At 37.9% G+C, this 25,068-nt stretch overlaps 1 protein-coding gene across 1 annotated transcript in view; it reads right to left on the bottom strand.

Moving 5' to 3' along the window:
• Nucleotides 1-14,060: 14,060 nt before the first annotated feature.
• The window catches only part of LOC138812963 (zinc finger protein 280D-like), a 36,177-nt gene continuing 25,169 nt past the window's right edge, over nt 14,061-25,068 (bottom strand). The window contains 4 exon segments of the mRNA XM_070001217.1: nt 14,061-15,033; nt 15,035-15,251; nt 15,254-15,376; nt 15,379-15,713. Coding sequence (XP_069857318.1) covers nt 14,100-15,033; nt 15,035-15,251; nt 15,254-15,376; nt 15,379-15,713 — 1,609 coding nt within the window. The 3' untranslated portion in view covers nt 14,061-14,099.

Here is a 25,068-nt window from a genome sequence, read left to right as displayed (position 1 = left end):
ATTACATTAAATATTGTATACTTTGGTCACATAATTTTCTCTTCCTTTAAACATAAGCTATATTTGACAGAAAAAAGTAGATTCATAATTTTTGGGGTATATAAAAATCTCAGTTATTTGTTATGTATTTCTCAGGTTTGAATAACAAGTCATTTCAGAGAAACACTGAATTTCATGTATTTTATGTCAATAGTGATTTTAGAAATGAATCAATCTCAATGAGATAACTAAAGAACGATATTCCATCAGTTATCCAATTATTCCAACAGACTTTAATAGAACTTATTTTTGAATAGCTACTCTCTATAGAATAACTAAAAAATAAATGATCATGATAATATTTATTGTTACTTCAAATAGAAAGAAAGAACCTCACTATAGATGACACATACTTGAATGGAAATGCCATAAAATTATGAAAAATTCAAGTCATTATTAGTTAGATGAAATAGTCATTTTTGAAGGTCAAAATGAAATCTCTTGAAGAAGTGAGAAGATGGCAGAGGAGAAGCTGGAATCTGAACAAGCTCTCACATAGAAAGCAGTTTTAGAGTTCCAGTGAACAGTCCTAAGCCAGAGAATAACACCAAGTGTGCCATCACAGGACAGAGAGTTAGACAAGAGAGGGGAAGCCAAGGCAAAAAGACATATTTTAGCGCCTTCCAGCAGCCACCACCGTGGCGGCGGAAGGGTCGCGGCGGAGAATGCAGCCGGGGTCATAACTGAGCGCTCACACAGAGAGTCCAGGACGAAGGAACCAGACGCAGTGGGCGAGCGGATTCTACTCAACACCAGCAAGAACCGACAAGGAGCGAACATCTTCATCCTGCAGTGTGCAGACCAGAGACGACCCAGGATCCAAGACTCGATGTGAGTAGAAGCCCGACGACCTCACTCCTTCTCAGGGAGCAGAGGAGGGAAGGCCACCCCTCCTCCCCCAGCACCGGTGATCTCCATCTTGGATACCAACAAAGCTCGAAGGAGCTGCCAGCTCCAACCCAGGCCTTGGAATAAAACGAGTCATTTAGCAGGTCACAAGAACTTAACGGCGGCAAAGTGACCTGCCAGACTCGGCTCCATCCAGGGAAAAGTCACCCAGCTCAGGCACCAGCCATTGGAGTGGCTTTCCCCACTGGGTAACCAGAGCCAGAGGCTGCCCCTCCCTCTAGCAGCCTCAACAATCAATTGAAAAACAGAATCCCTGAGAGTGACTCCAGGCTGGGCTCTGTGAGTTTTTTTTCACAAAAAGCCCCAGGAAAAAGCTACTGATTGTTGAAAGGCCTCAACTCTACCCAGAATCTAGCCTCACCACTGCATCCCCCTTTTTTGTGATTCTCAAAGCAGATCACCCTCCCAGTAAACTAATCTGGAAGGGGATCTCAAAATCTTGGGTAAAGCAGAGCATTTTTCTGCCTGTTCAAACAAACTGACTTAAGAAACCAATCAAGCCACAGGACCTCAAGCTGAACAGAGACTCCAACAAGAGGCTGTTTACAAACAAAAGGGAGATACAGGATTTTTCCCACCCCTCCCAAAAAAATTTAAAAAAAAATCAAGGAACTTTTTTTTCTTTCTTCCTCTTCTTTTCTTTTCTTTTTTTTTTTTTTTTTGGTACCTTATATATATATATATATATATATATATATATATATATATATATATATATATATATAATTTTTTTTCCTTTTCGAAAAATTTTATTAATCTTTAATTTTTGCCTTTTTTGAAAAAAATAATTGTTTTCCAGTAACTTTTTTTCCTCTTATAATTTTTATTTTAGGAATACATGAATGTGCGTTTTCCTTTCTTTTCTTGTCTTCTTTCTCTTTCTCTTTCTTTCTTAACTATCTTTTTGTTTTTTTGTCTAGCTCTACTTAATTTCTGATGTTTTTTCCCCCTTTCTAATCCTTTTCACCTTTTCCTCTCATTTGATCTTCTTTATGTGACTTAACCCTTGTCCTGCACATCCTCAGATAAACCCGTAGTTAACTAGTAGACCCTATCCAACATTGTGTACACACTTAATCCACAAATTTATTACTCAATTCAAAACCTCTGTGATTTAAATTCCTTAATAGCAGCACTACCTCTTTATACCCATATAATATTTTAAGCATTTTCTTAAGTTTTACACTTCTCCTCTATGTCCCTACCCTTCTATTAATATACTCACATTCCTCTCTAAATAGATGGTCTTTTAATCTCCATAATAATATTAATTTTTATGTTTCTATTTTTTTCTGGTCTCTTTTCATTTCCCTTTCCCTTTCTTCTTTTTCTCTCTCTCTCTACTTGCATCCTACCCAACCTATTTCCTGCATTGACATTAGGATATATTTAACTCTCCCTGTGCCTCCCCACACCAATCTATTCCTATTTTTTCCCACATCTCTCCCTAACCCTAAAAATTTCTGTTTTTCCAAATTCTTCTCTGCGGTTCGAAGCCCATTAACGTATAGTTGTTTGATGTTGAATAGATGTATCTGTTGAACTAGATTGTATCTGTAGACTATTGATTGTATAAATGCAAATGTTGATTGATGGTTGCCTTAAGATAGTGTTCTAGCACAAACTGGTGCTATTTTCATCTCAAATGGGCAGAGTAAGCCGGAAAAACAAACAAAAAAAGGCAAATCCGGGTATTTCAATTCCCAATCTTGATAATCAGGGGTCAGATCAGATAATGAACAACCCAGAGGAGAGTTCCCAAATAGCTCTTCAAACACTGGTGCCAAACATGACAAATGAGAAGTTTGACAACTTACAAAGGACTCTGTATGAGCGTGATAGGGAGAGAGAGGAGGCATCCCAAAAGTTTATACAGGAATATCATAAGCATAAGGAAGCTGCTCAAACACTGATACAGGATTTGTGTGAACAACTTGAGAATACTCAAAGAGAAAGGAGGAATGGCGTGAGCAGGCTAACACTCAAAGAGAACTGCAGGAATCCCACGAACGTGAAGAAAGAGAACTGCAGGAATCCCACAAACGGGAGGAATCTAATCAAAGAGTAATTCAGGAATTGAGAGAGCAGGTAGAGAATACACAAAGATCACTAAAGGCATTCATGGAATCCATTAACAAAGAGCTGAAGGAAGTCAGGGAGACCACAAAGGGAATGCTGAATGGAACCCAACAGAAGGAATGGGAGTCCAAAGAAACCATAACCAATCAACTAAGTGATTTGAGAACAAACACTGAACACCAAATTAAGGAAGTAAAGAAATTCATACAAGACCTAAAACAGAGCTTCAACAAAGAACTTGAAGCCATCCAAGCTGACCAATTAGAAGGAAAAGTGACAAGATACAAAGTAGAGAGTCTTGACAGCAGGTTAGACCATGCAGAAGATCGAATCTCAGGGATTGAAGACAGCCTAGATATTACAGAGAAAGAACATACAACCATCCAAGACAAGTCCAAGAAATATGATAGATCTATCCAACACCTGGAAGACAACATCAGAAGGCCTAATCTAAGGATAATTGTTGTAGAGGGGCACCTAGAAACAGAAGTTAATGGTCTAGGAAATTTTTTTAACAGGATCCTAGCAGAGAACTACCAAACATAAAAAAGATAGGCCTATTCAGATACAGAAAGCTTTTAGAACCCCAAAAAGACCAGACCAGAATAGGACATCCCACCTTCACATTATAATCCACACAGGATCAACTCAAACCAAGGAAAAGATCGTTATAGTTGTCAAGGAGAAAAGGTTAATCACCTACAAAGGGAAACCAATTAGAATCACCTCAGATTTCTCAGCAGAGACAATCAAAGCACGAAGAGCCTGGAATGACGTATGCCATGCACTAAAATCAAACAACTATCAACCAAGAATACTGTACCCAGCTAAACTCACCTTCATAACTGAAGGTCAAATAAAAACCTTCCATAGCAAAGAAAAATTGAAACAATACATCTCCACCATACCAGCCCTACAAAAGGTTCTTAAAGATGTCCTACACATAGAAAACCAACAAGACCACAACAAAGGCCAAGAAACTGCACCCAAACTGAGAATCCAAGAACCATAGTCTGAACCCACATTTCGCAGCCCCCAAAAAGGTGGATAAAATGGCAGGAACTCCCAAATACCTCTCAGTCCTATCTCTTAACGTTAACGGCCTGAACTCTCCAATTAAGCGACATAGACTGTCTAGTTGGATTAAAAAACAAGACCCTTCTATCTGCTGCCTGCAGAAGTCACATCTTGCCCGTAAAAACAAACACGTTTTCAATGTTAAAGGCTGGAACAAAATCTACCAAGCAAATGGCCCCCATAAACAGGCGGGAGTTGCAATCTTAATATCAGATAAAATAGACGTCAAATTAAAATTCGTGAGAAAAGATAAAGAAGGTCGCTACATACTACTTAAAGGATCTCTCCTTCAGGAGGATATTACAATTCTAAATATCTATTCGCCAAAAAATGGAGCACCCAAATTTATCAAAGAAACACTACTTTCCCTCAAATCCCATATAGATCCAAAGACATAAATTGTTGGGGATTTTAACACACCACTCTCCCCACTAGATAGATCAACTCGGCAAAAACTCAACAGAGAAACCGCAGATCTAAACAGCTGCATAGATCAACTAGACTTAACAGACATCTACCGAAGATTTCACCCAGCAGAATCAGAATACACGTTTTTCTCAGTAGCACATGGAATGTTTTCTAAAATAGACCACATTTTAGGCAACAAAGCAAACTTGTCCAAATTCAGAAACATTGAAGCTATACCTTGCATTCTCTCTGACCACAAGGGAATAAAATTAGAACTCAACAACAAAAGCCACCAAAGAAAGTCTGATATCACATGGAGGCTGAAAAACACACTGCTGAATCAAGAGTGGGTCATGGAAGAGATCAGAAAGGAAATTCAAATGTTCATGCTATTCCACAAAAATGAACACACAAATTACCAGCTCCTCTGGGACACAGCAAAGGCAGTACTCAGAGGCAAGTTTAGAGCTCTGAGCCCCTACATCAACAAATTGGAGAGATCTGAAACTAGCAAATTAATGACACATCTAAACCTCCTTGAAAAAGAGCAGCAATATAAAACCCAATCCATTAGACCGAAAGAAATAATCAAAATTAAATCAGAATTAAATGAATTAGAATCCAAAAAAAAAAAACTATAGAAAGGATCAACAAAACAAAGAGTTGGTTCTTCAAAAAACTTAACAAAATTGACAGACCCTTAGCAAATCTTATCAGAAAAAGGAGAGTACACACCCAAATTAATAAACTCAGACATGAAAATGGAAACATCACCACGGAAACAACCAAGATTCAGAATATTATAAGGGAATACTTATCAAAATTTTAGGCTAATAAGTTTGAAAACTTGACAGAAATGGACCTTTTCCTAGCAAATATTGCCATGCCAAAACTAAACCAAGATGAGCTGAACCAGCTCAACAGGCCCATATCAAGCATTGAAATAGAAACAGCAATAAGAGACTTCCCAGCTAAGAAAAGTCCAGGACCAGATGGTTTTTCAGTGGAATTCTACAAGGCCTTCAAAGCAGAGCTCACACCAATACTCCTCTAATTCTTCAATGAAATTGAAAGAGAAAGCTCACTACCGAACACTTCTATGAAGGCATCATAACCCTCATCCCAAAACCAGGCAGGGACTCATCAAAGAAAGAGTACTATAGACCCATTTCTTTGATGAACATTGATGCAAAATTTCTCAACAAAATTTTGCCCAATCGACTTCAATAATTCATCCAAAAAATCAGACACCATGATCAAACAGGATTCATTTCAGGGATGCAAAGCTGGTTCAATATACGCAAATCAATTAATATTATTCATCACATCAACAGGAGAAAGAATAAGAACCACATGGTTATCTCAATAGATGCAGAAAAAGCATTCAACAAGATCCAACACCCCTTTATGATGAAGGTTTTGATAAAACCTTCCTCAAAACATTCCTCAATACAATAAAGGCTGTATATGACAAACCTACAGTCAGCATTATACTCAATGGTTAAAAACTAAAGCCATTTCCTCTTAACTCAGGAACAAGCAAGGATGCCCACTCTCTTCACTTCTCTTCAATCAAGTATTAGAATGCCTAGCTACAGCAATAAGACAAGATGCAGACATAAAGGGGATCCAAATAGGGAAAGAAGAAATAAAACTCTCCCTCTTTGCAGATGATATGATCTTGTATTTAAAGAATCCCATATACTCCACTCACAAATTACTCAAGCTGATTCAAAACATTGGCAACGTAGCAGGTTATAAAATTAACCCCCAAAAATCAATGGCTTTTCTATATGCCAACAATGAGAAAAGTGTGCCTGAAATTAGGAAAGCAACTCCATTTGTAATAGCCCCACAAAAAATAAAATACCTAGGAATTAACTTAACCGAAGGAGTGAAGGACCTCTATGATGAAAACTTTAAAATCTTAAAAAAGGAAATCAACACAGAACTTAAAAAATGGCAAAACCTCCCATGATCCTGGATTGGAAAGATTAACATTGTGAAAATGGCAATTCTTCCCAAGGCTATGTACAAATTCAACGCAATACCTATCAAAATTCCAAGCTCATTCTTCAAGGAAATAGAAGAGGCAAACCACAAATTCATATGGAACAATAAAAGACCCCAAATAGCAAAAACGCTCCTCCATGGAAAGAACACTGCTGGAGGAATATCAATACCAAACTTCAAACTCTACTATAAAGCCATAGTTATCAAAACAGCTTGGTATTGGCATAAGAACAGACCTGAGGACCAATGGAATAGAATTGAAAACCCAGAAATGAACCTATAGACCTATAGCCATCTAATATTCGATAAGGGAGCTAAAACAATAGAATGGAAGAAAGACAACCTCTTCAGTAAATGGTGCTGGCAAAATTGGTTAACTACATGTAGAAAACTTAAGCTAGAACCTTATATATCACCCTGCACCTGAATCAACTCAAAATGGATCAAAGACCTTGAACTCAAAGCAGACACTCTGAAAACATTACAGGATGGAATAGGAGAAACCCTAGGTCTCCTTGGCTCAGGCCGAAATTTTCTGAATAGAGACACGGAAACACAACAAATCAAAGAAAGGTTGGAAAAATGGGATTGCATAAAGATGCAGAGCTTTTGCAGGGCAAATGACATAGCTAGCAAGATCAATAGAAAGCCCAAGGATTGGGAGAAGATCTTTACTAGCCATACAACGGCCAAGGGTCTCATATCTAAAATATACTTGGAACTCAAAAAAATTAAATCCCCCAACAACAAATCCTCAAAGAAACAACTGCACAATAAGTAAGTGGGCTAAAGATTTAAAGAGAAACTTCTCTGAATAAGAAAGAAGGATGGCCAATAGACACTTGAAGAAATGTTCAACATCCCTAGCCATAAAAGAAATGCAAATCAAAACAACATTGAGATATCACCTCACTCCAGTTAGAATGGCAAAAATCAAGAACTCTAACAACAACAGATGCTGGAGGGGATGTGGACAGAAAGGAACCTTACTTCATTGTTGGTGGGAATGTAAACTTGTTCAACCACTTTGGAAAGCAGTATGGAGGTTTCTTAAAAGACTTCACATAGAACTCCCCTATGACCCAGCAATCCCACTTTTGGGCATTTACCCAAATGTTTACAAACAAGACCACACTAAAGCTACCAGCACAACTATGTTTATTGCAGCAGTATTTACCATAGCTAAGATATGGAACCAACCCAGATGCCGCTCAGTAGATGAATGGGTCATGAAAATGTGGTGTATATACACAATGGAATTCTATGCCTCCATCAGAAAGAATGACATTGCCCCATTTGTTAGGAAACGGAAAAATTTGTAAAAAATTATATTAAGTGAATTAAGCCAGGCCCAAAGAAACATAGGTCCCATGGTTTCCCTTATTTGTAATATCTAGTATATGTATGAGTCAAGCGGAAAAGGTCAGATAATGTGATGTCAGGGAAATGAACCCTTAGATGTGTATTTTAATGTTTTTTTCTTTTATGCATGTGTTTCTAAAGCATTTATAAGATTATCTCTTTGTTGCTTTGTATGTCCCTCCCCCACAGTACAACCCCTGCTTTCACTATATTTGATGTCAGTATAACTGGAGGAGATGGGGAAAAACCAGTTGTTTAAGGATACAGGTGAACCTGTTGCAACAATGAGAAGTACAAGTTGTCATGTCCAAAACGAGCTTTACAACGTCAGTGCGGGAGGGGGATGGGGGAGGGGGGGAAGGTGAAGGTTTGGGATGGGGGGAGGGGGAAGCCTGGGAAGGGATGTGAAGGGTAAACAAAGGAGGAGGCTGCAATGCTTGGTAAGAAATGTACGCATTATCCTGCCCATGTAATTGTAACTCCTCTGTACAGTATGTTCACAATTAAATAAAATTAAATTTAAAAAAATGAAATCTCTTGAAACTTCCTTATCTGTCAAATTAAAAGCATTTGTACTCTAAATATTTCATTCATTTCTCCAGCAATTGTATAACCCAACCACCTTTATGCCAAATAGCTTCTCTGATTAAGTCATGTAAACATTTAGGAACAGAAGTTATCACAATTGTATAGATGTATCTATCCACCACGCAATAAATGAAATCTGAAAACAAAAAGGATTGGGATTAATAATTAGCTTTCACTATGTTGCCGTAAAAAGGTGAACCCTTTCAAGTGGGCATAGTCATAAAGATTTGGTCACTGAGAACTTGTGATCAAAGAGGATGTTAACATCAAAGTCCTTTCTTCCTCTTCCTTCTTTTAATTCTCTTTCTCCTTCTCTTTTTCCTTCTCCCTCTCCCTCTTCCCCTGCTCCTCTTTCTCCCTTCCCCCACTCCTATTCCACCTCTTCTTTACTTCCTCGCTTCCATGAATACAAATAATCCATCACATGTTCCTGACATGGGGTACTGTGCCACCAGCAATCCAAAGCAATGAGGATGAGAAACATACAATGAAATGTATAAAATCAGAAGTCAAGATTTATCTTTCCTCCTTTTAAGTTAATTTTATAATGTATTTTGTTATATTAATAGGATACTGAAATAACATGTTCTCATTTAGTGTAAGCGATAAGATGTACTGGAAAAAAAATCAGACCACCATCACCCTAATGAAATGATTGATTAAATTAATATTATATTAGGACAAATCTACTTTAAAATATTAGATATAATTGAATAAGAGGCAAAAAATCACCTGTATGATTTCTTATGAAAAGACAGCAGAATACGATTTGTTAACAAAAATGGGTCCCATGGAACAATGGGAAACAAAATCTACACCTACAGATTGTGATATAGCTAGAAATTAGTTTTCACTATCCTAAGTCTTTGACAGTTTAGGTTTGTTTACACAGCTACTGTCATCTCTTAGGAAATGATTTTATTAATACTCAAGGGTTTGTAGCTTATAACCCAGCAACAAATAATGCTTCTAAATGTAAAAAGGCAGGGAGGTCTAGTTCAAAGCCTTGGCTTGGTGCCAGCTTAGTAAGGTATACCTGCACCAGGGAAGAGGGGTAAAACAGGTGTGGTTATAAAAAAAAAAAAAGCACTGGTCTGAAGCCTCAAAATAAGGACCCCATTCTTTGTGGACCAAACAGTCTCTAACATGAGGTTTTTTTAAATTAACAAGCACGATTTTAGATTTTTGCAGAGTGAGATAATGCCTAGTTACAGGTAATCCAGTCTGCTCTTTCACATGTTACCTAATAGCCATGTTTCAACACATATGACTACAATGAGATTGTCCAAATTATACTGTTACTTTTACCTCTCATGAATCAAAATTCTGTCTAATAATTTCTGTCTTCCAGATGTTTTCACAACATTTCTCATGATCTTTTCTACTATTTTGTCTTCATTACTGATGCTCATACTATTTTTTTGTTGTTGTCTTTTGTGTATATTCCATTTTTAGTGCTTGAACACAATGTTTAATGGTCTCCCTTGTATTTTTTGCTCAGGGCTGATGACACGCTATTCCTTGAGCCACATCCTCACCTTCTGCCTCCTGCTGGCTAATTGGAGTTAAATTTTCACATTTTTTTCTGTTTGGACTGATATTGAGCTAAAATATTCAGGTGTTAGCTTCCTGAGTTTCTATGATTCTACACATGAACAACTGACACCAAGCTTTGCTATACTATTATTTTAATTATGTCTTAGAAGAAAGTGAAGTATATTTGTGTTAAGTGTGTAATTTTCAAATACAATTTGAATCTACTTGATATAATGTAACTGTTATCAATTTTAACAGTTAAATCAATGAATGCTACACATTCCCAAAGAAATATAATTGAAAAAATGCATAATTATTTTCTTTAAACAAGCAAAGGAACTATGAATTTCTTTCACTTTACAATTCATGTTTTATATAACTTTAATTAGCAAACTTCCATGATTAAAAGTAAATATATTAATTTTATACTACAAGAAGCAAAGTGATTATACTTAAGAATAGATATTTCATCACAGTCAGAAGATAACTTTTTGAGCATTCTCCCCATAAAGAAATGTTACATGCAGAAATTAATGGATATGATGTGGCTTGATCATTAAACAACATATAAATGAATGGGAATATCACTCCATATTTCATAAATGTGTAAAAAATAATTATGTTGCTAGGCTCCAATGGCTCATACTTGTAACGCTATTTACTAAGGAGGCTGAGAGCTGAGAATCATGGTTCAAAGCCAGCCTAGGCAGGAAAGACCATGAGACCCTTACCTCCAATGACCCACCAGAAAACTGGCTGTTGCTCAAGTGGTAGATAACTAGTCTTGAACTGAAGACCTGACCGACATCGTCCAGGTCAAGATTTCAAGCTCCATGACCGACAAAAATTAAAAGTAAACAGTTACAAATAAACTAATATTTTGGTATAAACGTTAAAATATGTATTATAAAAACCTTTAAATCCTCACTAGATATACTAGTATATATAAACGTAGAGAAGTGAACTCTGGTTTTAAATGTCATTGAATCAATTGTGTAAATCACACATTTCTCACTCAATTCATATTTGTATGTTTATATACTTATATGTCATAAATATAATTAACTAATATGTGATAGGCAGTGTTGTTTTAGGAATCTCCCTTGGCTTTCTAAGATTACCCCTTCTACCCTAAAATAAATATGCCCTCCAACCTTGTAAGAGGTTTCATCTCATTGAAGCAGAAAAATATAAACCATACTCATTTTTTGGAACAACTGTAACATTTTACATTCATTTGAATTATTTTAAGAACCAAAACATTCAAGTCATCTTAACTGTACAAGTAATAACACAATGTCTTCTGAGCTTTTCAGTCTCTTAAGAGATGAAAACCTTTAATTATATATCTGTTTTTTTCTGCCTAACATCCTATTCCTTAGGAAGCTCTTTTGTGTAACCTTGTGTTCCTGATTAGAAGACAGGAACAAAGGGAATAATGAAAATAGCCAAGGAAAATATTTGAAACAATTATAAAACAATCGCCTACACTCCTGTATTCACTGGTTTCAATGAGAATATACGTTAAAGTATCACGTTTTTGTTATCATTTAAAGGGCAATAATTAAACTTCAATTAACAGTGAAGAAGGGAACAGAAAACTGAAGACAGCTAGACTTTGAACAATCCAACATAAGTAAAATGGATTTATCTTTTTTTCTATGTAGTTGTCAAAATAATAGAGAGCAACAACCAAAGGAAAGAAAACGCCTAAGCCAAAGCAGTAAACGTTTGTCTATAAAATATGGTGAGGGTCTGACTGGTTCAAAGTCAGGCTTGCAAAGAGGAAAAGTGTATTTGCTTTAATGTGAACGATAAAAAGTATAAAAATCTTTTATTGAAATTTTACATATCTAGACTAGGACTTCTTGTGTTGGAGAAGAAGAAAGGTATAAAAAAGTTCAAGATTGCTTGACTATTCCCCAAGATCATTCTACTTTATCAGCTATAGCAATGCAAGTAGCCTTGGTTACTCTTAGTATCATGCTTGTTTACATTTAGAAGCATTATTTGTTGCTGGGTTATAAGCTGCAAACCCTTGAGTATTAATAAAGTCATTTCCTAAGGGATGAAAGTAGCTAAAATGTCAAAGACTTAGCATAGGGCAAACTATTTTCTAGCTATATCACAATCTGTAGGTGTAGATATTTTTTCCCATTGTTCCATGGAACCCATTTTTGTTAACTTCTTTTTCACCATCCGGTGATCCTATAACATCCTATACTATCCTGGGATTGCTTATCTTTACTGGATTCTCTAATTTCTGTTGGAAAGTTAGGAAGGAGAAAAGATTGAGTTACCATTTCGGTTTTACCTTATTTTTTATTATCTTAGAAACTGTAAATCAAAATAACATAATTTATCTTTATGATGACAGGAGACATATTTCATTTCTATATTCTTACCCTAGCCTTCCACATAACTTTGGTACTTAGTGATCCCCAAATATGAAAATGAAGATAGGGAGCTTCTTGTTTAAATATTATTTAGGAATTCAAGACTTCATTAATGCAAGGCCCTTAGTAGTATGTACATCTTACATGTGTATAAAGCTGGTGGCAACTTTTTCTTATTCTCAGAAACTAGGATTCATGGTATCCTTGTAGTTGCATCAGGAAAAGGCTGTAGTTGATTTAGCTTACTACACCAAATCTGCTGTAAAATATTTTTACAAGATAATTGTGTTGAATAATCCGTATTTATCATTTACATTTCTAAAGGACAGAAATCCAAAATAAGTCTCACTAGATTAAAATAGAGCCTCCTACAGAGCTAAAATATTTTTCAGGTGAATCTAGTGGAAAAGCCATATACTTCCTGTTCCGCTTCCCAGAAACTTCAGTATGTTTGTTCTTGTCTTTTTCTTAATCTTCTAATGTAGCATCTTTACATCTTTCTGATGTTTCTTACCTAATGATGTCCCTTTCGAAGTACAACTGGGACTTTTGAGTATACTTTGCCCATCTGATAATTATTCAAATTTGTGTACTATAGATATTTTGGGAAGGTATTTAATGCCTACCACAATGAGTGTGTAAGCATTCTTTCTACAGGTTATAACCTGTTACCCTTTCATTAATTTTGAACAACATATTCCTTCAATAAAATATAACTAGAAAAAATTTGGTTCCTGAAAGCATTTAATCCCGATTAAAAATTGTCATTTACTAGAAATCTTAAATATCAGACAGCAGCTCCTGAAGCAGTGCTGGCACTATCACTTTTTGTATATTCTGCTTACAATCTTCTCTTTTCAAAAGCATTTGATTAGTATTTTGGAATTATGGTTAATAGTTATTTGACTGCTATTTTTAAAGAATGCACCACCAATACTGGTTCTCATCTTTTAACTTGTTTATGTGTAATCTATTTCTGAAAGAAACACAGCTATTTGAATTACATGAACTGCTTATTGAAGTGTGGAGAGGAAAAGAAGAAAAAAGATGTCCCTGTGTGTATGTCATGTTGAAAATATACCTAAAAGCTATTTTCTTAAAATCATATATTTTTCATTTTGTTTGGATTCTGATAAAATTTAGCCTCTCAACTCACACAATGTTAATGCAGTCTTATTTCATGCCTACTAAAAGCAAACAGCAAATTACTACATATTTTAAATTTTTTAATTGTTAAAATTATTATTTATTAAAAAACAATATTTTTAAAAAATTAGCTAAGGAAAATTGTTTATTAGATGTTTAGAGTCGTGTTCAGTCTCTATTGTTGAAGCCAGAAAGGGAAACATCTTGCTTTTCTTCTTCCTTGGGCCACTCTGATTTATTTCATCTATTTCTGAAACAATAAAACTCAGGCTTTGGAGCCTTTTGCTTGATATCCACAATGTGTCATTCTTTCTTTATTAATAGGAGAATTTGGAGAAAGGCTGAGAATTCTCACTAGAAAAAGGAGAAGAGGAAAAGAGAAGCGAGAAATCTAGATATTTCTTTCTCATCTCAATCACAAGTTCTTGATAATGATTATGGATGTTTGATACAGTACTCTAGAGTGATTAAACACATTTATAGAAAGAGTTAACCCCTCAAGTGATCACGTAGAGAATGCTTATTTATTTAAAAAATGTAATAGCATCAAATAGGAAGTGTTTTCTCCTTGCAGGTCAAAAATTGCAGTCTGCATTTTGTACAACGATGTATTCCTTTTTTCTGATGCTTCATATAATGATGCTTATAGGGTGTTGCAATTTTGATAACTTTGAGGCAAAATGGACAAGGTAAATTCTTAGTGTTTTCATGAGATGTTCGAAAATGAGTTTCTACATCAGAAAATGATGATGATCTATAATTGCAAACCTGGCAGATATATGGCATCTCACCGGGTTTATGATTGTCCTTCATATGTTGTAAAAGAACATGTTCTGTTTCAAATGATGATTCACAGATTTTACAAATGGTAGAAAAGTCGTGAGGAGTGTGTGTACTCTCGATGTGGCACTGCAGCTGGAAGGGTGTGGGAAATTGCCGGTAGCAGTGCTTGCAGGTGGTGTGGTTTTCCCAGCTCTCACTGCTCTGCTTCTCAAGTTCCAAGTGGTGTTTCATGTGGTTCATAAACCTAATATTATTTTTGAGAACTTTCAAGCAACTGAAGCATTTAAAGGTTGTATGAGTCTTCTGTTCTTCCTGGATATCTCCTTCATGTTTTCCATAATAAAAGTCATGAACTAACATGATCAATTTTCCTTTCTCTGAATCAGCAGTCATAGCTTTATTTGCTGTATTTGAGTTTTCTGTTTTATCTGGTCCCAAAAAGTCATTTATCATGTCTGGACAACAATACTGCATGTGATTTTTCATAGGATCCAGAAGATTGAAATCAATATTGCACTTTGGACAAGCTCGTGGAAAAGGCGTTCCATCTTTAGATTAATTTGATGAAGTATTTTCACCTTTTGATGGCATAGCTTGGGGAGAAATCAGTGAAGGAGTTTTAACTACAGGGAATACAGCTGAGGAATCTGTTACAGAAACACTTTCACCAGGCTTGGGATTTTTTGGATTTACACTGTTCAGAAGCAGAAGGACGTTTTGATAAAAACAAATTTTCATTCAGACCTGCTACAGAAATTGTTGGTATCCCTTGGTACTGTGGTAATTCTGTATTCTGGGTCAAGTCAAACAGTAACTCAGAAGAATTACTAGATACAACTCGGGATGACTTTGTTAAATAGCCAGGTTTAGAAAAAGGCTCTACAATAACAGAGCTATCTGAAGATCTAGATTCAGATGAAAATTTACTGGCGAGGCAGCAACTTGATTTGATGGGTTCGTATTGTGTTGACTTGTAGACTTGAATGCAGCAGAAATACCTCGACTGAGCGCACCATTCTTTATTCCCCTTGAATATGAGCTGGGTTAACTCTGTTCAAAATATTTGAAATTGCTGGTTTTGAACTTGCTATCTCTCCAACAAAGATTGGCTCATCATTGTCATCATCCTCAACTTCTTTTATTTTCTTCTGCCATGGCTCTAGCTCTTCTTCACATTCCATAAAAAGTTCTGCCATGTCTGAATTTTCGTGAGCAGAGCCGGCTCGGCCTGACTGGAGCCCTAAAAGAGGAGGAGAAAGAGGAGGAGGCAGAAGAGGAGGAGAAAAAGGAGGAGCGCGAAAAACTATCAAGCTGCAGCGGCAGCAGCGGGGGCGGTGGCGGCTCCCATTGTGGAGCCAGCAGACTGACCCATGGGAACTGGGAGAAGGGGAGGGGAGACATGGGAGGAAGTGGGGGGGAGGGAAGCTGGTGCAGCGCCCCAACACCTGATTATCATGAAGGTTTTGGAAAAATTATGAATCCATGGAACATTACTCAATATAATAAAGGCTCTGTATGACAAACCTACAGCCAGCATTATACTTAATGGTCAAAAACTAAACCCATTTCCTCTTAACTCAGGAACAAGACAAGGATGTCCACTCTCTCCAATTCTCTTCAATCTAGTATTAGAATGCCTAGCTACAGCAATAAGACAAGATCAAAAACATAAAGGGGATCCAAATAGTGAAAGAAGAAATAAAACTCTCGCTCTTTGAAGATGACATGATCTTGTATTTAAAGAATCCCATGGACTCCACTCCCAAATTACTCAAGCTGATTCAAAATTTTGGCAAGATAGTAGGGCATAAATTTAACCCCCCAAAATCAATGTCTTTTCTGAATGCCAACAATGAGAAAAGTGTGGATAAAATTAGGAAAGTAACTCCATTTGTAATAGCACCTCAAAAAATAAAATACCTAGGAATTAACTTAACCAAAGAAGTGAAGGAACTATATGATGAAAACTTTAAAATCTTGAAGAAGGAAATCAAAACAGAACTTAGAAAATGGCAATATCTCCCATGCTCCTGGATTGGAAAGATTAACATCATGAAAATGGCAATACTTCCCAAGGGTATCTACAAATTCAATGCGATACCGATCAAAATTCCAACCTCATTCTTCAAGGAAATAAAAGAGGCAATCCAAAAATTCATATGGAACAATAAAAGACCACAAATAGCAAAAACACTCCTCAACGGAAAGAACACTGCTGGTGGAATATCAATAACAAATTTCAAACTCTACTATAAAGCCATAGTAACCAAAAGAGCTTGTTACTGGCATAAGAACAGTCCTCAGGACCAATGGAATAGAATTGAAAACTCAGAAATGAACCTATAGACCTATAGCCAATTAATCTTCGATAAGGGTACTAAAATAATAGGATTGAAGAAAGACAGTCTCTTCCGTAAATGGTGCTGGCAAAATTGGTTAACTACTTGTAGAAAACTAAAACTAGATCCTTATATAACACCCTACACCAGAATAAACTCCAAATGGATCAAAGACCTCGGAGTCAAAGCAGACACTCTGAAAACGTTACAGGATGGAATAGGAGAAATCCTAGGCCTCCTTGGCTCAGGCCGAAATTTTCTTAATAGAGACCAGGAAACACAACAAATCAAAGAAAGGTTGGACAAATGTGATTGCATGAAGTTGCAGAGCTTCTGCCTCGCAAAGGACCTAGCTAACAAGATTAATATAAAGCCCATGGATTGTGAGAAGATCTTCACTAGCCATACAATGGACAAGGGTCTCATATCTCAAATATACTTGGAACTCAAAAAGTTAAATCCCCCAACAACATATCCTCAAAGAAACAACTGCCCAATAAATAAGTGGCCTAAAGATTTAAAAAGAAATTTCTCTGAAGAAGAAAGAAGGATGGCCAATAGGCACATGAGGAAATGCTCAACCTCCCTAGCCATAAAAGAAATGCAAATCAAAACAACATTGAGATACCACCTCACACCAGTTAGAATGGCTATAATCAAGAACTCCAACAACAACAGATGCTGGAGGGGATGTGGACAGAAGGGAACCTTACTTCATTGTTGGTGGGAGTGTAAACTTGTTCAACCACTTTGTAAAGCAGTATGGAGGTTCCTGAAGACTTCACATAGAGCTCTGCTATGACCCAGCAATCCCACTTTTGGGCATTTACCCAAATGTTCACAAACAAGACCACACTAAAGCTAACAGTACAACTATGTTTATTGTAGCATTATTTACTATAGCTAAGATATGGAACCAACCCAGATGCCCCTCAGTAGATGAATGGATCAAGAAAATGTGTTATATATACACAATGGAATTCTATTCCTCCATCAGAAAGAATGACATTGTCCCATTTGTTAGGAAATGGAAAGGCTTGGAAAAAATTGTATTAAGTGAAGTAAGCCAAGCCCAAAAAAACATAGGTCCCATGGGTTCCCTTATTTGCAATATCAAATATATGTATGAGTCAAGCAGTAAAGGTCAGATAATGTGATCTTAGGAAAATGAACCCTTGATATGTATTTAAATGTTTTTTTCATGCATTTGTTTCTAACTGACTTATAAGTTTATCTTTGTTGCTTTGTATGTCCCTCCCCAACAGTACAACCACTGCTTTCATTATATTTGATGTCGTTATAATTTGTGGAGGAGATGTGGAAAAACAAGTCATTTAAGGATACAGCTGGACCCGATGCAACTATGAGAAGTACAAGTTTTCATGACAAAAACGAACTTTACAACTTTGGTGCGGAGTGGAGGAGTTCGGGTTCGGGGTTGGGGAGAGGATGGGAAGGGATGTGAAAGGTCAACAATGGAGGAGGCTGCAATGATTGATAAATGTACTCATTATCTTGTCCAGTTATTGTAACCCCTCTGTACAGTATGTTCACAAAAAATTAAAATTAAAATTAAAAAAATAAAAAAATTTAAAAAAGAAGAAAGAGGAAAAAAGGCACAGAAGTAAAAAAAAAAAAAAGGAGAAACATTTATCACGCAGAGATTAAGAACTAGCCTAAGAGATTTAGAATGATAAAGGCAATGAGCAAAAACCTAGTTGACAACTAGTTCTTCAATAACCAAAAATGGTTCTCTAGACCAGTTTCTGGTATACCTTATTTACTATCATTTTTTCCTTACATCTGGAGTTACTCCTTATTTTCTGTCACAACTATTAATTACCCTCTGCATTTTTGATGCCAAAACTGATCAAAAAGATTTCAAAATCACACTTAGACTACTTTTCACTTTGTGATTAGCAGTGATGACCCAAAATCCTTGAATCCTTGAATTTCCAGAATCAATCTTCAGCTGACATCTAAGCACATTCCTGGCATTAATTGCTGTGACTTAATGAACAAAACTTTTTTCAACACAGTATCCTAAGTAAAATACATGAATTAGAGGCTATTATCAGGTGTCAGTATGGAAGTAGCAATTATATATTTCAAGTATGGGTTCTTTATTTTCCATTTACTAATTGTTTTGCCGGTCCTGGGGCTTAAACTCAGGGTTAGGGAATTATTCCTGAGCTTTTTTTTTTCTCAAGGCTAGCACTCTTCCACTTGAGGCACAGCATTCCTTCTAGTGTTTTTCTTTTTTCTGTGTTACTGTGGAATTGAACCCAGGGTTTCATGCATGCTAGGGAATCACCATACCATGAAGCCACATTCCCAGAGCCCTAAATGACTTTCTTAAGAAGGCATTACATTTTCACTCCGTAACTCTGTATCATAAGTTTGGTCAGGTGATAGAAAATGATGTAGAAAGCAATACAATTCAATAAGTCCAGTAAGGCTGGATGGACAATGAATTTCATGGTCTAGCTAGGGAATAGTGGGGCTTACCTCAGGGAGCTGTTTCAACAGGCTGAGCGGGACAGCTCCTGACCCACAGCCCACCTCCAGAATGAGAGGGTCACCTTGGATTCCAGCCACATGGGGATGCTGGACCCCCTCCTCCAGCACCTATTCAACCAGTTTTTGTAAAAGAGAGAGAGAGAAGTCAGAATTAAAATTAAGTTGTGTCGGTGGCTCAGAACTCTAATCCTAACTACACTGGAGGCTGACATATGAGGATCATGGTTCATAGCCAGCCCCCGCAGGAACGTCTTTGAGACTTTTATTTCCAAAGAACCACCAGAAAACCAGAGGTGGTGCTGTGGGCTCAAGTGATAGAGCACTAGCCTTTTGCTGAGGAGCTTAAGATCAGTGCCCATGCTTAGGGTTCAAACCCCACAACTGACAAGAAGTAGACTTCCTACTACAAGAAGTGGTATTGAATAGCACCCATTGTCCTAGGGAGCATGGTAGTGAAGTCAGGCCGAGCGTCCTGTGAAGTTGAAATCATAAGGAGGTCACCTGACTTCTCTGTGCTTCGGTTTCCCCAGATGCAAAATTCAACACAGTGAAGGATCCCCTTCCTCATGGGGATAGCGTAATGATTAAAAAGAGCCATGTTTTTTTTCAAAATCCTCAGCTGTTGCATGATTAATAACTGGCCCCACCTGAGCTCTTTGTGGGTATCTTCCTGTCATTTGCTCACAGAATTGCAGAGAACCTTCTCTGAATGCCACTCCCTCCATGCCAAGCCATGCTCCAGAGATTCCCTCTCTATAAATCCCTTTTTTCCTCAAAACTGTCCTGTGAGGAAAATGAGGTCTGATGGTTGTGGCCCTACCCAGAGCTTCACCTGTGGTCAAGAATCGGCTGCTGTGGACTAAAAGTTTGGGATAATCCATCTAAATCGATGACTGAGTATGGGGCTACATGTTTACCATCCCAACTACAGAGGACCAGGCCTGGTGGAGCATACCTGTCCCAGATAGGAGGACCTCGATCCAGTCCAACTAAAGCATATATTGAGTTTCTATTTCAGAAATGCCCAAGACAGAAAGGTGGCTCCGCAGAGCCAGGATGAGGAAACAAGCATGGGATCATGGTGCCCCCAGAGGGGTGTCTGAGCCCAGGTAGTGGTGATTTGGGGGCAGCCACTCACCTGTGCTGCTGAGAAAAGCTGCTGGGGGCTGCTCCAGGTGGGGCAAGCAGCAATGGCAGCGGCATTGCAAACACATGGGCCAAGAGCAGAGAACCAAGATCAGGGACCAGGCAAGGGCTTTAGGCAGGCTGGCAGTGCACCATTGCCTGAGGTTTGAAATCCTGCAACTTGGAAAGGTGAGGAGGGAGCGAGGGTGCGGGCAGGCATCTCAATTTCCTACTATAGTCCAAAGTTGCTTGAGTCTCTTCCTCACCACTCAGCCACCTCTACTTTCCTCAACTGCTGGTAGTGTTGTAAACTAACAGAGGGAATCCCGGGTGCTACTAGGCAGCATGGAATGTGGGCGTGATCACCATTCTTGTATCCCATTGGTCAGAAATAACCATGAAAGAATGGGGGTGTGGCCAGAATTCTGTGATGCGAGCAGCATGGGCGGAGTCAAGAAGATAGCAGCTCCCCCAGATCTTTTCCCAAGGAACAATGTCTAATTCAGTTGGAGATGAGATGGTGACCTGCTTTAGCTGGATGGCTGCACAGATTGTTCTGTATGACTTTTTGTTGCCAGACCCGGACCTTGAACTCAGGATCTGGGCACAGTCTGTACACTGCTTTTGCTCAAGGCTCGCCCTCCACACTGGAGCCCTGGACTTCTGGCTTTGTTGGCACTGAAGTTGGACAGAGGTCTCAAGGACTTTCCTGACTAGGATGACTTTGACCATGATCCTCCCATCACAGCCTTGTAAGTATCAAGGAGGACTGCTGAGAGCCACTGGTGCCTGTCTAATCATTGGTCTTGCTGATATTCTTGGACAGACTGGTGAGTACCCTATCCCCAGGTTGAAGTGGTGGGAGCTGGAGCTCACAGTTGGAATCCTGGTCCTGCCACCTCCAAATGGCTGGAGATCCTAAGGAACTCATTTCTATCCATAGGAATACCAATGGAATGTGATATATGTCATGTTGGGCTGTTCTTGAATGATTCTAGGATAAAATTATACACAATTATATTATAGAATACTGATCGATTTTTGTTAATTCTTTATTAAGCAGTTAAACAATCACATTCATAAAATTGAGGCATAATGAAATGCTTAAGAATTGGGCATCACATACTGCAAAGGTACCATTTTTCTGCCAGGACTGGGATTGAAACTCAATGTCTTGGTAACTCTGTTGCACTGTGTGGGAATGGGAAGCTGGCCTACTTAAAGTCAAGAAATTCAGGTCTGTTCCTTATGCCTAAAATAGATCTCCAACACTAGAAAACATCCTATCTATTCCTGTACAATTTACATATATGATTTATATTTATATACATATGTTGACTCTATATTGCATTCAGTGTAGTTATTTTATTTTGTTGTTTTATTCATGTATTGACCATTTATTTTATTGACTATTATGGAACATAAAACATTGATCACATTGATTACACAGGATATAGGTCTGCATATGTATTCCATTTCATACCTGACACCCAGGACTTTCACTGAACAGGAAAACTTGTCACATCATCTTCTTACTACATGATTCATTTTTGGGAGTGCTGGCATCTGAACTCAAGACCTCCAAGCCTACAAGGCCCAATTCATGAATGTGTGAGTGTTAGCATGCCATCCTGGGGCAAATTGAGCTGACAGGTTGTTCCCAGGACTTCAGATCAAGCCCCAGGGGTGACCAAAATAAGAGAAGATTGACATGCAGATGGCAGTACGCTAATAAATATATATCTTTATAGAGTGTCAGAGAAGTTTATACAGTATTCAGTTATATAGACTACATTCCTTCTAATCCCTGGGTATTAATTATGCCTCCATGTAATTAATGTAATGTAATTAATTGTTTTCATCCTTAAACTATTAATGAAATCAGTGTCCTGAAATTATTGCTTCCTTTACGTAATAATATTCTTTCAATGCTTCATAAATATTAAATAAAATGCATGAACCTCCTGAAATGATGCTGTCTAATTTTATAGGAGAATCATTCATGATCAATTCATTCAACCGTGACATTGACAACATTCCATTGTTAATCCTATGGATGGGAACCATTTTCTTAGTAGCTCCTGCCATTGGTTGGTGTCAGGACAGGGATTCGAAATCAGAGCCTATGTTGCCACGTGGGCCTATGGCATCCCTGATAGTCTGGCAGCCTTCAGCAATGCAAGATGAAGTACCCTTTGCAACAGTGTCATTCAGACCCATGAGGGTCACCATGCAAAGGAAGAAAACATAAAATGGCCATATTTTTTCTGTGCATTGCTTTCCTTGCAAGGCCTGAGGGTCTAGTTTCCCAGGAGGAGCTGTAGATCTAGTGGCTGCAACCCAGCCTAGGGTGATCAAAGCTGAGGCAGAGTTGCCACGACCTGAGATCAGCAGCCATATTGAGAAAAGTAAAATAAAAAAATTTAGCTCCCTGGCTTGCAATTCACGCTGTTTATTCTTCCAGGATTTGGATTTGAACTCAGGATCTGGGTAAATCTGGAGCAATGTGGATGAAGGGGAAGATCACCATATTTGAAGATAAGAAAGTTAGGCCTGTTCACTAGTCCTGTATTCAAGCCCTAGCTCTGGAAACATACTATTTATATACCTTGTAAAGATAGGATGTGGTTGTTCTTGTATTTTTTATTTTATTCATTTATTTACCATTGATTGTACTAAGATGAAACACCTTAAATTTATTACATTGATGACATCCTATCACAGAGCATCTAGATTTATAGAAATGTTCTCCATCATGCCAGGATTCTCAGGATCACCCAGGATATTCAGAGAAAAGGAAAATAAGTTTCACACTTGGCTTCTTACTCCATGATCCACTTGTTGGTAGTGCTGAGATCTTAACTCAGGTCCTAGTAGGACCAAGTGGCCAATAAGTCAAGGTGAACACACTAACCTGTGAGCAACTAACGAGCTAGGCCATTCCCAGGATCTTACATTGATTGCCAGGGTGGTCCACTATAGTCATGAATTCATAATTTAAACATACGATCTATATTGACATACATGTTTGTTCAGCATCTTGTGTTCGGTGAACTTCTTCTTATTTTATCTCTATTCATGGAGGTATTCTGTATTTTACTAAATATGGTGACAGGTATAACTTTGCTGACATGGATGACAACCTGTTCCTATGGTTATAGGGTTGCTTATGAATTCCTCTTCTTGGTTGAGACTCAGGACTTTCACAGGAGAGGAAAAGGTGTGCAACAACTGGCTTCTGACATCAGGATGGATCATTTGTGAGCGCTGGGATATGAATTCAGGTTTGGATAGCTCTGTTGCACTGAGGGGGAAGGGGAAGATCACGATCCTTGAAGACTAGAATGTCAGGCCTGGTTTAGGGCCTGATTTGAAGCCCCAGCACTAGACAAAATAGCAAGCCCACCTTTTTTAAACATAGGATCTCTCTTTACCTACAGGTGTGGTATGCATCTTGCATTCAGTGTAGTTACACTTTTTATTCATTTTTTATTTATCTTATTCATGGATGTATTGTGCATTTTATTGAATATGGTGACAGATATAACTGTGTTTACATGGATGACAACCTATTCCCATGGCTACTGATTTGCTTATATAGCATTTTCCATCCTCAATGAGAGTCAAGACATTCACAGAACAGGAAAACATCAGCAACCATAGGCTTTTCACATTAGAATGAATCTTTTGGCAATGCTGGAATTTGAATTCAAGGCCTAGCAGGCCCAACTGGTGAATGGGTCATGGTGAGCACACCAGCCTGTGAACCACTAAGGAGGTAGGCCATTCCTGGGACCTGTGATGTAGTCCTGGTGGGGGCAAATATAGTCATAAATTCATAATTAAACAAAGGATCTATATTTCCAAACAGGAGAGGGCGACATCTTGCATTTGGTGTACTCATTCTCTTTATTTTGTGTCTTAGACATTGATGTATTGTATATTTTCTTAAGTATAGGTTGACAGATATAACTGTGGTGAACTGGATGACAACCTATTCCCATGAATGTAGAGTTGCCTATACCTTCTCTATCCTAGCTGAGACCCAGAATTTGCACAGCACATGAAAACAAGTGCAATGACTGGCTTCTCACATCAGGGTGAATTTGGGCAGTGCTGGGATTTGAACTCGAGTCCTAGGAAGCCCTACTGCCCATTGGGTCCAAGTGATCACACCAGACTGTGAGCTAGTAAGGAGCTGGGCTGTTCCCAGGAACTGAAATTGAGCCCCTGGGAGGCCAAAATAGTCCTCAATGCATCATTGAAACATGGGATATATATTCACATCCGTGTGTGGACTGCATCGTATATTAAGTGTAGTTGTGGTTTTTATTTTGTATGCTATTCATGGATGTATTGTGTATTTTCTTGAGTGTATGATGACATGTATAACTCGGCTGACATGTATAACAACTTATTCCCATGACCACAGGGTGGCCCATGCATTCTCCATCCTAACTGAAACCCAGCAGTTGCACAGGAAAGGAAAACAGGGCAACGATTTGCTTCTGACATCAAGATGAATCTTTTGGCAGGGCTGGGATCTGAACTCGGGGCATAGCAGGCATAATTGGTGAATGGGTCCACATGAGCACAATAGCCTGTGAGCCATGAAGAAGCTAGGCATTCCCAGTACAAAGAAATAATCTTATAAATATGTTAGAAACAATTGTAAGCAAGAAAATAAAACATTTCAATACTTATTCTTGGGTTCATTTCACCTATCATATTGATCTGGTTTAATCAAT

The sequence above is a fragment of the Dipodomys merriami genome, unplaced genomic scaffold, assembly GCF_024711535.1.
Source record: "Dipodomys merriami isolate MVZ:Mamm:240054 unplaced genomic scaffold, mDipMer1.0.p SCAF_572, whole genome shotgun sequence".
In the NCBI taxonomy this organism is placed as follows: Eukaryota; Metazoa; Chordata; class Mammalia; order Rodentia; family Heteromyidae; genus Dipodomys; species Dipodomys merriami.
Note: the sequence above shows the minus strand (reverse complement) of the source record. Positions and strands in the feature narration are given on the sequence as shown.